The sequence below is a fragment of the Fulmarus glacialis genome, unplaced genomic scaffold, assembly GCF_000690835.1.
Source record: "Fulmarus glacialis isolate BGI_N327 unplaced genomic scaffold, ASM69083v1 scaffold11657, whole genome shotgun sequence".
Lineage (NCBI taxonomy): Eukaryota > Metazoa > Chordata > Aves > Procellariiformes > Procellariidae > Fulmarus > Fulmarus glacialis.
Window position 1 is genome coordinate 1 of NW_009225117.1, and position 15,455 is coordinate 15,455.

A 15,455-nucleotide genomic window follows, 5' to 3' on the forward strand; every position below is an offset into this window, starting at 1 on the left:
AACAAACCCAAAACACATCCCACCCCCCTGCACCACCCCCCACCCCAATTAAATGCAAAATAATTGTGTTTAATTAATGCAATACACTAATGATAAAATATGCATTTGAATTGGACATGTTCAGTCCCACTTTCTTGGAAAGGGAAGATCTGTGTGGCAATTTTTTCCAGCAATATTTAGATAAATTCAGCATCTGAGCTTTTCTTGTTAATATTGTGCTTAAACCTTTACGGCATCTTTTCTCTCCACTCTAAATTTTATTAAATAAAATCTTCTGTATAGTAAGTATCTGGAGAACTTACCTAAAACACTGATTCTGTGATTTTTAGCCACTTGGTAGGTAGAATTTCTCAAATTGTTGCAGTAATTTCTTAGGTAATGTTATGTTAAGAGCAATTACTAACTTTTTTAAACTTTATATTGAAAATGAGTGTCAAACCCAACATGAATAAAAATAAATCATGAATTTATTTAATATAGGAATTGGAAAGACAGAAACACACATGCAGTGTTCTACAGCATAAGCTGGATGAACTTAAAGAGGGCCTTCGACAGAGAGATGAATTGATAGAGGTATGTTTATATGAGATAGTGTATGATAGAACTTGTGCTTTGTGTTACTTGAAATATGGTGTAAGATTTGAATGGGAACAGCCATTGTACATAAAATGAGCTTAAATATTATTTCGCATTTTTAAGAATTTTTCTTGTGTTAGTGGGTAGAATTTAAGCTATCAATCTCTCTTAATTTATAAAGTTGAAAATGTCTCTGCAAGGTTTTCAAATGTGTAAAATCCTTAATTCCTGTGAGAATTGTGGATCTCTCATGGACGTGCCTTGTATCTTTTCTTCCTTGTGAGGGCAGAACTAATGTTTGTATGGCCAAAATCTTTTTGCATAGCCAGAAGTTCTGATGCATGCATAATACCAAATATTATTCTTTGCCTTTCCCAAAAGTTTCCTTTTCAGTTACTTAAGATTTTTGTAAGCATCAACCACTGAAGTTTGCAGCAGCGAATGTTTGTTTACTTACCAGTCAAGCATAAATAAAGCAACACTGGTCAGCATGTTATTGGGTCATAACCATGTTGCTGGGTGTGTGGTGTGTTATTTTCTTTTGCCCTCTTCCCCCTCTTCTTTTCCCCTCTCCCCCCTTTGATTTGTTTCCAGAACAAAAGTGCCCTAAAATCCCAGAGCTATTATCAATCTTAATTTTAAAATGGTCCACAAAGTTATATATTGTCAACAATATGCAGGTGTCTATTTCCCGTTGATTTTGGTTCTAGCACTGTAAATTGTAGTTCAACTAGTACATCATTTTCCCACTGCCTTTTAGTTTTCAGTAAAAATTGATGATTTTAAGTGTATGGGTCAAAGTTTCCACTACCTGATTTTCAAAAGCTATATAATATTGCATTTCATTGATTGATTTCTTTCCCCATTAAGTTCTTGTGCTCTCCAGGCAGTAGTACAGTAATTCCAAAAGACTTCTGAAAAGTCCCAGATTGGTGATGATTACTGAGAAAATAACATACTTCATGAACTGGAGTTGATATGACTTACTAGCAGAAGAAAAGGAGTAAGATTAGCCTAAGCAGCAGGATTTTGCAGATTAATGCTGACAAGCAAAAACTTGGCAAATTCTGGTTGTAGCTCTGTCACTTGCTCTGGATTCTCTTTGACTTCACTGTGAAGGAAAAAAACACTTTATACTTTCTTCTTCTTTGGTGGTTGTTGTTTGTTTGTTTTTTTAAAAAAGTATGTGAACCAAGAATATACAATAGATTTGTCTGGAGTATTTGCTTTGGTAGAATGTAGCATATGCATGTTGAATATTCACCAAATGCATGTAGTCCCTTCAAAGATAAAGATAGTTTGCCCCATATTTACCATTTATTTGTGTAACTTCTCCAGTTATTAACACTAACGGATAATTTAGTGGAAGCCATTTAGCTTTTTGCAGAAAGACCTTGTCTTCCATTCCCAGATGTAAAATCAAGTTCACACATTAGGAAGGCAAAAAATTATTTCTAGCTCTAGAAATTCTTATGTTATCTTCATACATAATTATATGAGCATAGCAAAGAATTTCAGTGATGTTTGCAGGGCAAACAGAAAAATGCAGTGTTAAGGGAAATACTGTGTTACACTTAGTAGCACCCTTTTTCTTTAACTTCATGCTCATAAGCTCTTTGGTTTACTTTTACTATTTAATTTCCTTTATCTATTTGAATGTTGTTTTTTGCTTTTTTTTCCTTCCCCATTTCCTTACTTCTCTTTCCTCTTTTATTCTTCCCTCATCCTATTTACTACAGGAGAATCAACGCATGCAGCAGAATATAGACTCCATAACCAAAGAGGTGTTTGATCTCCAGGAGACAATTAATTGGAAAGATAAAAAAATAGGGGTATGAAACAAATATGGGGGGAAAGGTATTTTTTCATTTTAGAAGTAGATGGATGTCCCCCACACCCCCCAAGGAATGCTGTGTACTCCAAAGAAATGAAGGCCATTCCCAATTTAAATATTTAAAACATCTTGCAGTCTTTCTTTTCTTTAGAAAATGAGCTCCACTTCATCTTTACTTGCATAATGACGAATAATACTAATTAAATCTATAACATAATAAACTGTTATGCATACAATTTTATAATTTTTTACAAAACACTTTTTACCTGTAATCAGGGCTTGAAAAAGTCACCATTTCCTTATTCTTAACAAACATAAAAATTATTGCTGGGTCTGTATATTGATCCATAGTGACATAGCAATAATATAATTTTATACAGATTTGAAATTATTTTTAAAGCTTTTAATCTTCTTAGAGGCAAATACAATTTTCAAAACTTGAACAGTTTAAACCTTGCTCGCCCTTTGGCTCCTGCCTCTGTTGGCATCTTAACAATTTGCATAACAATTAGTGGATTTTAAAATGGTCTGCTTTCCACTACCTGGGATAAGAGAGACAAAATACCCCAAATAATGGAAAACCTAGGGAGCTACAGGAGCTAAGGGTCAAAATATAGAGAAGCCTCAGTGAATATTTGTAGATTGTGCTTGCATTTGGCATACCTAGTGCTAAAAAATACAATCTTGAATTGACTTCTGCACGCACACTTGCACATTCCTATATTGCACTTCTGATCCTTCTAGAGCTGGTTAGGTTGGATCCAACACTGAACCAAGATGATTTTGTGGTTCCACAAACAAAATACCAGAGTTGCCAACTATTGGAATTGAGAGTTGGAATCGAAACAGTGATTGCATGGGACCTTTTGAGGAGCATCTGTAGGGCTCCTGTGTAGAAAGGAAGGTGGTACGGGAAGAACTGAGTTGATACACACTACGCAGCTAATATAGAATGTCAGCTTTGCTTCTGGGCAGCACAGAAGTGGTAAAACTGTCTCGGAGTCAGCCTAATCATTCGTGATAACTACATGGCTCTGAACCTGTGGCTGTTCTAGGCTGCGAGTAGATTGCCTGGTGGTTAGAGAGAGTTAGCTGGGTAGTCTTTAGAAAGGAATAGTCTGCTTTTTAATAACTCTAGGGTCATTTCTCTCTAACTAAATGAATTTTACACCAGATCTTGACATATGCAGATTTCTTTGAAAATTGCTGTATTTGCTGGAGTTCAAGTCATTTTGAAAAGTTCTCTTTTAACTGGTGGTGCCCAGTTAAAAAAAGCCCTGTTAATACTGTCTTTATTCAGTCCATATTTATTTCATGTTTGTTCTTCAATCCATATTGCAATCCTCTCTTCCATCATAAAATAATATTTTAAGTTTTCTTCTGAACATTCTTCTTAAAGGTTTTTTTATCTTTAATTAACCATACTTACTCTTTACCTTTGTGTACTGGACTGTCCCAATTTGTGCAATTTTTTTGTGCAAGCACTTTTTTCTCTTTCAAATACATAGCTAGAGTTAGTACAGAGCATATCATCTATCTAACGTTCAAAAAACTAGCTACCAGCCAGACTGACAAAGATATTTTTTCCTTTAGCCAAAACTTTCCTGCTAGTTTCTGTGTTCTTGTAAACACCATAAATGGAATTTTTTCAAGGTTTTTTTTTACCATCTCGGAATTGAAATTTCTTAGTTCTTAAAATGTAAAAAATGCTGCTGTCTTTTCTTTTTCACTTCTGTTATGTAAAAACATTTACATATTTTTCTTAGCTCATGTTTTTTTGTCTTTCTCCCCAATACTCACTATTTTTTCTAATTTTTACTCTATTCCAGCTTCAGAAGTCTGAGAAGCTTCATAGAGAAGTAGTTTATAATTAGAATTGTAACCTAGTTTTACAATGTATGCAAGACTGGTGCTGCCTCGGAGGAAGAAATGGAGGCAAGCAGAATAGAGATAGCATGAGTCTGTTTTACACCTGCCTTCTTATATTGTCCTGTTCCTAGAAAGTGATTGAAATTTGCAGTTACATTTGGTCTTAAATTAGATCAATTTGCGGACGCTGACCTATAACTTCCAGGTTACATTCCTGAAATATACAGCTATCTTACTGTTTGGCTCCAAATTGTACATGCATTGCCAGTTTGAAATTAGCAATGGCGTGTCTGAGTTTAGTATAGATTTTGTGAAGATTTTTGGAACATTTGGAAAATAGGATCCCAGACAAATATGCTTTCTGCCAAGTGATCATATTTTAATCATACTGGTATTTTAAAACATGCCTGCAGAGCTTAGTTGTCCTGATTTTTATTCCCTACCCCGCCCCACGTAGAAGAATTGCAGGAGTGGATTTAGTACAAAATCCATGTCATGTGTCATAACCCCTGAGCATACGAACACTAGCAGTTTTACTAAAGTTTTTCAACTTTGAATAATGATTACTAATCTCTCCATAGGTAGAGATCTATGGTTTTATCAGTTTCACTTCTTCCTCCATCAAAATTTTCTGATTTGCAACACTTTTGCATAGGGAGTGAAGATAGAAAGGATGTTTTGGGAAATGTCAGCAGCATCACAGGGCACTGCCAAGCACACAGAGAATCTGTGCCTGCAGTGTGATTCTGGGCCTTTGTGCCAATTCTCTCAAGTGGGTGAGCTTACTTCCCCCTCTATCTCTGCCGCTGTTCTTCAAAAATGGAAAAGCTGTATGTTATCTTTAAATGGAACACAAAAGGTTCTTCACGCTGTTTATAATGTAGTTAGAGATCTAGTATGTGTTAGGAAATAAAAAGACATTTTATGAGTTCTTAAACTATGATGTGACAGCTAATGCTTTCACGCATGTTGAATTACCTATATTTTAAATGTTACATTTACATACTAATAAATGAAGTGCAACAGCACTTAAATTTTTCTGTTGAAATTGAGTAATGCATTAAAACATTGCTCTAGTATACAGATTCTAGATAATTATTAAAATTCAGCATATTGCAGTTGTTATGTGGAGCAATTGTAATACAAAGGTATACACCTTCATTTCTTTCTTCGTATCAGTTCATTCCTAAACATCCATGCATGACGCAAGGTTTAGTTGGATAACTTTCTTGGCAAAATGTGTGTACACTTTTGCAGTTGCTGTATGGTCAGGATTATTTGTAATGCATGCAGTATTGAATTTGTATGGAATACTGGGATTCTGCCCAGTCAAGTGAAAATGTCTGATTAACTGCCAGGTAACACAGCTCTAGCATAGGTAGGCAAACCCATCTACGTCCGTATTGCACTTCTAGCTGCAATCCTTTCTTGTGCTAAAATAGTGCTGCTAGTGTTTCCTGCTTTTTTTCCCTCTAAAACTGTTGCTTTGGTTTTAGTAAAGGGTGGTTGTAATTCTTAAGCAGTAGTAAATAAACTAGTATTTGTAAGTGGATGACAGGCTTACATATCCAGGGTCTTTTATGAGGTAAAATTTCTACTTCTATACCTTATAAAAGGTAGGGAAATTAGTTCAATGAACGTAATGTTTTAGGATCTTTGCCAATTGAGTTCCAGCAAATTTTATTTCTGGCCACAGAGTGCCTGTATTAAGAAGAATCACTTACTCTTTTGGTATTCAATTTAGTTTATCAAAATCTATCAAAAATAGAATCCACTAAATAAAAATCTCCCACTCACCTGGGAAAAAACTATGTCATGACAAACGTGCAGTAATGAGGCTAGATATGTGACTTGTAAAAGGTAGTTATCAGAGATGTATGTTTATATATATTAAATACCCCTTTTAATTTCTTTACTTTTATTTAGCTCTTTGTATTTACTTGTAGAAAATCTCTCTGCTATCTGTCATATGCTTTTTCTCTGTGCCATTCTTTTTCTTGCCATCTGCCTGAACCCAGGCCCTAGAAAGACAGAAAGATTACTTTGACTGCATTAAGAATGAGCGAGATGAGCTCAGAGAGGAGTTGGCTGACCTGAAGGAAACAATGAAGAGAGGAGAGGTATGTTGGTAGTAGTTACTTTACAGTAACAGAAATCCAGGAATGGGTATGAAATCAAGGTCAAGGAAAGAGGAAGAATGGTTACTATTCTTGTGCAGTCTCAAAACGTGACCTTAGGTTGGATAAACGGCGCATTTCATTGTAATTGTTTCAATCAACTTGAAAACCTTTTTTAAAACTTTTCTGTCCAATTATATTTTAGGACTGCTGTATGACTAGTGTTTTTTTCTTTTGTATTTTTAGAAACATGGATTAGTTATAATTCCAGATGGCACACCAAATGGTGATGTAAACCATGAATCAGTGGTTGGTGCAATAACAGTTGTATCACAAGAAGCTGCTCAAGTCTTGGAATCTGCAGGAGAAGGACCACTAGGTAAAAATATCCTAACGTTCTTTATATAGAGAGAGTGTTTGAAGTCTTTGTTTCCCTCCTGTTCGGTGGGTTGTGATTTACAGCCACAAAAAGATACCTATGATGCTTCTGGAATACATGCTTACACAACTTTCAAGATTGGCTCTTTTTTTTTACGCTGAGTAAAAAGACAGATGTATCTTTTCAGTAAAAAGAATAATAGTATGTGCTTGGACGTTTGTAACTGATTAGATCTCTTGGTCCACTTTCTGTTTTATTACTGGAAAAAAATATCTCGCCTAAAAGTATAGTCTTTTGGATTAGCATGCTTTCCATTGTGTTTCATGAAAAAAAATTCTTTTAAAGTATGTATAATCAATGAAAGAACTTCTGTTATAGAAAAAAATGCATTATATATTCTTTCCCCTTCCTTGAAATGCTTTGCCTTTATTAGTGTAAAGCAAGTGCAGTTTTTCATCACATTAATTAAGGGGAAAAAAAAAGTTTTAAAAACATTCAAAAAATGACACAGACAACAGAAGGATACAGGTTTTGGAGGCCTTTATTTTAACTTGCTTTTATCCTTAGGTTGAACAAGTTATTGTATGCATAGTCAATCCACTGTAAAACTCTCTTATTTAACATGCAAAGAAACATCTCTATACACTTGCATTATATTTGTACATAACATAATAATAGTTACATATTTCTGTTTTGACAGATATTAGACTAGATGCATGTTTCTGCTGTGGCTCCATCATAGTGAAATTCAGATGTCTTTATGCTTTGTTACTGTCAAAATAACAATTTCCAAGGGAGCTGCTCTAATCTTAGCACGGTGTTACTTCACAGACTGTTTTGTAGCCATTACTGATCTTCTGACTGATTAGAGATATTGCAACATTCCTGTGGGTCCTTTCCCAAGTACTTTTTTTGTGATTTAAGAACACTTTCTAAACATGTGGGGAAGCTTAGTGCCTTCTCTGAAGAGACAGCAATCCTTAAGAATAAGACAGGGAAAAGAGTATACAATCAGAAGAAAATTTTGTTGGAACTGGCTGTTCTAGATAGTGGGACAAAACTGTGTTTAATTATTAAAAAAAAAATCCTCAGTTAATTTACTTTGAAGAATTACTTGCTTTTAAAATTTATACTAATAAACAGTGTGAATGAAATATTTTTCCCTTTATTCTGCTATTAACTGAAGGCTGGTATGTTGTTATTAGTGAGATATCAAAGTTTTATGCTCCCAGTGCTATTAGCTTTAAGTTTGAACAGCATTTTATTTGAAAATGAACAAAAAGTTATGAAATATATGTTCTTAGTTACAGATTTCTCTGGTTTTTAACTGGGTTCTTTGGTTTTAGATGTCCGGCTACGAAAACTGGCTGGAGAAAAGGAGGAATTATTGTCCCAGGTAAAATAAGCTATTCTTTTCAGAAATAGACCTTTGTATCCTTTTGCAGACTATTAATATATTAGCAATAAACAAATATTAAGCACCAAAGGTGCTTAATCAAATACTTAAGCACTGAAACAAAATAAAATAGTCAACTTCTTACCTGGCTGGCTACTAGGAATTATCAGCTCCTCTCACTAGTGTCCTTATCCATGTGACTTTGATCTTGGTTGGTAAACAACCCTCATTTCACTAACTGGTTAGCTGAAATCTAACTTGCTGCTGACTCTACTATTAATGCATGTACTTGAAGTTGTTCGTTCTTTTATTTTATCTTATGTGGAAATACTAACGTCAGTAAAATGACATTCTCATAAGCTCAAGTGGCACTCTCTTCCAAATCGCTAAGTGGTGCTTTTTATTTGATCATTTCCATTACTGAAACAGTAAATTAATATTATCAAAGTAGTTGTATTTTAATTCAGTTCAGTATTGAGAAGAGAGGACTCAAGAAAACATATATCCATTGAACAATTGTTAAGTATACCATAGTTGAACACATTGCAAATTTAATGTGATGTTGTCAACATTTGTTTTTGCTGGGAATGTACCTTAATTTTAGTATAGATACTTGGTTTAGAATGCCAATAAATTCTAGTATTGAATCAAGGCTATTAAATATAAGTAATAAATGTAAGTATATAAAGATGCATATGCATATTTATCACCATATAATTGTAAAAATCATTGTTAAAATATTTGATTTATATCATGAATGGGAGTTTTGCAAGTATAACTCCCATACCACTAATCTGTAGGGCAATATTTTGATAAGAGTCGAAAAAGTAGCTCCCACTTCTTTCATAAACCCCAGACACAGAGGACATAGCTGAGGGATCAATGTTCCCTGACTACTGGAAAAATCCCAAGACAGCTGCTGTAGCATAAAATGGAACCATTTAAAACTGATGTGCACTACAGACTTGCCTAGGACCATTGCTTCCAGGTGGAGTAAAAGAGAGGACCCCAAAAAAGCTGCGGATTATTCTTTCTGTAAACTCACCAGGATATTGTTCACTATCTTCATACGTGTTTAGAGTGTAAAAGGTATACAGTAGAAGAAACACACAAACAGAGTTTAGTACCGCTTCCTCCTCTGGGAAGGCAGCTCTGTTAGAGTTACTGGATGCCCCTGAATTGCGCAGAGATCCCTGCAGCACTGACCAAACTGGTGGGTTTGGATTGTGCATTGACATGCAGAGGGCACTCGCCCAGCAACGGGGATGGGGGACTGCAGCCACAGGCCTCAGGGGCTGGCTTCCCTGCCTCGCCTGCATGACTCTGCTGCTCCTGCTTACAGAACCATCTCAGTCAGTGGCATCTCAGCACTGCTTTGCCTTTTTCCCATTGAATGTTTAGATACACAACTACTGAACTTCCAGGAGTCTCTTTTTCACAAAACCCCACTTCTTTTTCAGGTTAGAAAACTGAAGATGCAGTTGGAAGAAGAACGACAGAAATATTCTAAAAGTGATGGCATGAATCCAGATATCATAGGCTTAGAGAACGGTTCTGACTTGCAGCTAATTGAAATGCAGAGTAGGTATATGGTTACTGTTCAGAGGTATTCTTACTGGGGAGAGGAAACACTCTTCCAACTCCTTTTCCTATATTGTTGTGCAGTGGTAGTATTGTGAATGAATATATCATTGAGCAGCTAGTTTTTTGTTGGTATATCTCCTTGCAGGAAATTTCTCATTGCAGAATAGCTTAAAAATCTGCCTCTTCCCAGGATGGTGTTATTCAACACTGAAAGTTATTTTTCAGTTGATGACCTTGCCTAGAATGGGTGCCACTACTTGAACAATTTCAATTTTTAGATCATAGAATTTCAGCTGAGATATTTTGTTAATATATTCTACCTGATTTTTTTATTTTGTTGAATCTTTGATACAGAAACGTAATCTAAAAGACTATTATTCTCTGAAGCAAAACATGAAGTTATTAAAATTTAACACAATATTCAGTGTTGCTTCAAAGAAGCACTAAGCTACTTTCCATTTCAAGCAAGCTATTTCTTCAGCTGAAAACTTTACTTGTTTGACAGATTGTCATTTAATATCCTTGTGGCAATGAACATGAACAGAGCACTGGCAATGTCAGGGCTAAAATATAACACCAAAATAATTTGCAAAGCTCCTTAGAGTTTGTCAGGCAGGTTCAAGCCTTGTGCTCCTTATCATTCAAATGTTACTACAGATGTCTACGCTAAATGCTGCTGGTATTATGTCTGTTGTGATTTAATCAATTTTGCAGCGTATGTTGGTTATTGTGTTGATTCTCTTTTTTGAGAGATGCGTTTGCAGATTTAAATATGTGTTTTAAAAGGTGTGTATCTCATTTATACATCTGAGATTTAATGCACACCTTACAGAGACAGTAGTTGTGTTCTCTAAATAATAGGAAAAGTATTTCCTTTTCATACTCTCAAAAAAGATTTCTGAAAGAACACTTACTGCTTTATAGTCCTGCATACGGGCTTCTCAATGAAATGTCTTTTAAATGAATTTTAATTAAAAGGGAAACTGCCAGTTTAGATAATTGCTTTGAGTAATATATTCATGTCAATTTTTGTCTAGGGGATGCCAACAGACAAATTAGTGAATACAAATTTAAGCTTTCAAAAGCTGAACAAGATATAACTACCTTGGAACAAAATGTAAGTGTGTCTTTCTTCATATTTATTGTTGTCATTACACTTGCTCTGCACACTTTTTCATAGTTTTTCATAGTTGAAAAAAGTACTGTAAACTTTGATTTACTGTTTGTTCTTTAGTTTGCACAGAATGGCACTACATTTGTATTTTTGCATATTTCCTGCAATTCAATACCTGTACATAGTCTAACCATAAGAGAAAATAACCATAAGAGAAAATAAGCTACTAGTTCAAGAAAATCAGTTTATGTAGCTTAATTACTTGTAAGAAATTTGTATAGACTGTGGAAGGTACATGATTTACTCTGAAATTCAAGAGTTTGTTTTTATAGATTATATATATATAAAACACTGATTTGCTCACACTTTGATTGTAAGTCAGTAACATGGTATTATAATTCAGCATCTTTGTAGATCACCTACAAATCACATCAAGGATTAAAATTTGAATGAGACGCATAGTTGGTCTCTCGCACAGCAACAGGCTACTAGCCTGTTGTATGGGTTTGGGGGTAGCAGGGAGCTATAAATATAACAATCCAGAAAGTGGGCTTTAACACCTGCAGATTGCAATTGCAATCAGGATTTGTCTCAAGACCCCTCTTTACTGCTGAACTCTGTGCTTGAGCTCAAGACCTCTTGCATCATGTCCTGGTAACTTAGTCTCCTTTCTACCTTGCACCTTTTCATATGGTCTCTGCTTTTCAACTTTACATCTTTTTTAATCCCATGTGTTCCCCAATTCTTGATTTCTCCCCGCCCCCCTTTCTCTCTCTGCTTAGTTCTTTAACCTTCTGTATCTTCTCAGCTGTGTCCTATACTACATGTTCTCTACTGTTTCCTGTGACCTTTGCCAGGGAGGGACAGGCAGTGAAGGGTATTCCAAGTTTCTGCCCACAATTTATTTTACTCTTTTATTCTTTTAAACACTCTCTTTGCAATTATGGCTGCTGCTAACACAGTTAAACCTCCTCTTTCCAGAGGGAGATACTATGGATGATTCACAGGATGCCTTGTGTTATGGTGGCTTTTCAGATAGGGAAGCACAGGTGGTGGCAGGTGAGCTGAGGGTGGAACACCTGAGTAATCATTCCTTTCTTATTGTTTGGATTTGCAGATTGGACGACTTGAGGGGCAGGTTGCAAGGTATAAAAATGCAGCAGAAAATGCAGAAAAAGTAGAAGATGAACTCAAAGCTGAAAAGAGGAAGCTTCAGCGGGAGGTAATTGACCTGACTTCCTTTTCAGCTGTATGCTCCTTTCAGTCTTGAACTGCTCTGTCCTTTGCCTCCAAGCTCTGTTTTTGTAATCTTTGCTTACAGCTTTTAAGTGTTTTTTTGAGAAGGCCTCCGAGTCTGTGTTGCATACAGAAGATAACTGTAGCACATAAAAGGAATACTAATTACAGTTCAATACGAATTTCCTTGAAAGGAAGGATCTCAAGTTGTACTTTCTTCTAAATGTGATAACTTGTACTATTTTAAACTAATCCTTCCATAAAAATTACAGGGGAGTTGAATGCTCCCTATGTCAAGTGCCAGCCTGGGAAGTTTCCAGCATGCACCTTACAGGGAGCTGGGAAGACGCTGCATTTAACTGAGCTGTTGATCATGCTTGCTTAAGAGCTGCTGCATGACTAGCATGATGCCTGCTACCCACGGGAATATATATCTATCAGCAAGTAACAATGGTGGAGAGGATTTTATCTTTAAGGAGCATGTAATAGGAAGTTGCAGGCATCTAGTTCTTTTGGAATGAGTACATGTTCCATGTTTCAATTGCTTCCCAATTATTTTTTTAACAGTTGAATTCCGGTTCATCTGACTGCAGTAATGAAAGTGTTGTGTCTTAACTTATGTGGCACTCTATAAAGCATATAATACTTGTATTCCTGATTTAATTTCCTCTGTCAAAGGTTAGGAACAGCAGAAAGTCCAAGTAAACTTAAAGTGATAACTTTTGCTTTCATTTTATAGTTGAGAACAGCACTGGATAAGATAGAAGAGATGGAAATGACCAATAGCCACTTAATGAAAAGGCTGGAGAAGATGAAGGCAAACAGGACTGCGCTTTTATCTCAACAGTGAAGTGGAAACTGAAAATATGATGCACTGCTCCTTGAATAACTAGCCCCTAGCTTGTTTTTAAATACAGACTTTCATTGGCACAAACTATTTGAACACTGAGCTGTTCATTAGTGTTTTAGTTTCATAATTAAATGGCATACTTTTTGTAACTTATGAGAGAATGAAATGTAGTTTGAATTCCCATGTGAATGACAGCAATTTTTCTATAGCGTTTGATTCTAGAGTCAGAGCTGGAGCACAATGCTGTATGTTCAACTTAGCGATAGAAAATGTTTTTACAACTGTGGAATCAAGTTTACTCACGATCTCTTTTGGCTGCTTTAATGATGCTTGATGCTCGGAGACAGCTGCATGAATTCAAGAAGACACTGTATTACTGTATTATAAACTAACATATTTGCTCAAGACATCACACAGCACAAGTGCCTTTTATCTGGTGCAATTTAGACTTCATTGTTGAAATAACCTTTGAAATCAGATAACATTTTATTTTAAGATACATTTGGGGTATTCACTAAACTTTATACATTTTGAAAATGCATTTTTGTAAAATATTTAAATTTGTAAGAAAAAAGTAGGGACTGTATATAAAAATCTGCTTTTTTGCATGGGCACATCTGAGTTCTAGATAATTTTGTCAAAAACTAGCCCCTGATGCTCTTAGTATTAAGAGTGCAGATTTAAAAACTTCTGTTGTACACCATCAAAGTATATGACATCTGCTGCTTAAGTGTGAATTGAAATGTTAGGGTGGGAGGAAGGGGTGGGAAATGTGGCTAAGGAGTTTATTAAATGGACACTTTACTGACCAAAACCAGATGTTTTGTGTTTTCTTTTAAATACTGAGATACCAGCAGGACAGAGCAAAATCTTTGCAGAATAGTAAATTTTTGGCCTTGAAATAGTGAGTCTGAATTTTTTTCTGATTTCTTATCCTGGTCTGCTATTCTTTGACAGTACTGCCATGGAGGAAAGGGGCAGTACAAGGAAGAAGGTGCTTTCTGGAACAGTGTGGGTTTTGTCTGTAGCCTACTTTCTATAGACAGTGAATGCTATTAAGAACTTCCACTCTTTTCAAGCTGGCACATCACAGGTGGAAAATAAGCAGCACCTGCAGTGGCAATTCTGAAGTATTTGAAGTGGCAGTGCCCCTGTGTTGGACTTTGCTTGAAGCCAGCAGGAGCCCAACATTTCATCTGAGAGGAATCATTCTTTTGGACTCAGATCAGATGTTTTCCTGTTCATATTGCTACCATTCAGGAGTATTTCTCAAAGCAAGGCAGTTTTGGGACCTTTGGAATCCAGAGGGTTAGTACTGCTGCTTGTACCAGAGCTGCTTTTCAAGGAACATCCATCTTGACAGTGCAAAACTGAAACTTTGTCTCTTTTGGTTTGGATGCCTCTTGGACCTAGAAAAGAAAATGGCTTCCCTGTTGAGAAACCTCCTTGTAAGTAGCAGATCTCCCTAGGCCTACTCATTAAATAGGAGACAGTTGTGTTTTGGTGATCACATAGATTATTGTCTGTGCTGTTAACTCTTTGCATTCTGTTGTGTACTTGTTCAGAAGAAACTATCAGGGTCTGGATTAGTTGTTCTGAATGGTGTGTATACTTAAGATAAAGGGGATCCTTTGGGGGTTTTGAGAATATTCACATGTACAAAACTCTGCTAAAACCTTATTTGGCATATGGTGGGGAGCACATCTCCTTCTAGTTCACTTCCTCTAAACCACCCCATTGAAGCTGGACATCTTATGGCACGGGGAAAACTGATTTCAATATTAAACTGTGACAGTCAGATAAGGAGTTACTAACTCAGAGTTACTAGCCTACTGCAAAACTTTTCCTGGAGCACAGGTAAAGCATCAGTACATCCTTTCTAAAGATTAAGATTTTTAGTGGTTTTTTGAAAAGCTGTTTGTTACAGGATTCTGTTAGTGTAGCCATTTTAGTTGTAGAGCTTCCCCAGTTCTTGCTACCAGAAAATCAAAACTGATTCAACAGAGTACCCAGAACATGAGATTCCCAGCATCTAGACTAACTCAGTAATACTGGATTATGTGATCCAATATGACTCTTAAGGCAACTGAAAGAGCTAAGAGGGAACAGCCCTCAGAATTAATTGCAAACCTTTTACCTTTTTGCAAAACAACTCTTACCATAAGTAAGAATGTTTCACCAGATTCTTCTGAACTCCCTTCATATAAGTGGGACAGATCCAAATAAAAATGAAAAGTAAAAGCAGTAAATAGAACCAACATGATTATCAAGCCTGTCCCATTATTAAGTTTTCCTTATAAAACTATTTCAGAATTATGCAACTCAACAAAATTTTTGTAATGACCATATCGTATCTGACATTTGTTTGAAAATTACAGAGTGACTTTGTTTTTCAAGCTGTGATTTTACAGTGCTATTAGTTATAATGCAAGTTAATGTTGCAAACTACTTAGAATGTATAAAAGGTCTGTCTACTAACAGGGTACACTAAAGTTTTAAA

At 35.8% G+C, this 15,455-nt stretch overlaps 1 protein-coding gene across 1 annotated transcript; it reads left to right on the forward strand.

The window, feature by feature from the left end:
• Positions 1 to 480: 480 nt before the first annotated feature.
• LOC104072353 (leucine-rich repeat flightless-interacting protein 2-like) lies at positions 481 to 13,769 on the forward strand (the record flags this gene model as incomplete). The annotated part of the gene is made up of 9 exons (XM_009582376.1): positions 481 to 573; positions 2,316 to 2,408; positions 6,298 to 6,399; positions 6,643 to 6,775; positions 8,122 to 8,171; positions 9,632 to 9,752; positions 10,793 to 10,872; positions 11,987 to 12,091; positions 12,845 to 13,769. Coding segments are annotated over 9 exons (888 nt in total), but the record flags the coding sequence as incomplete, so codon positions are not given.
• Positions 13,770 to 15,455: the final 1,686 nt, after the last annotated feature.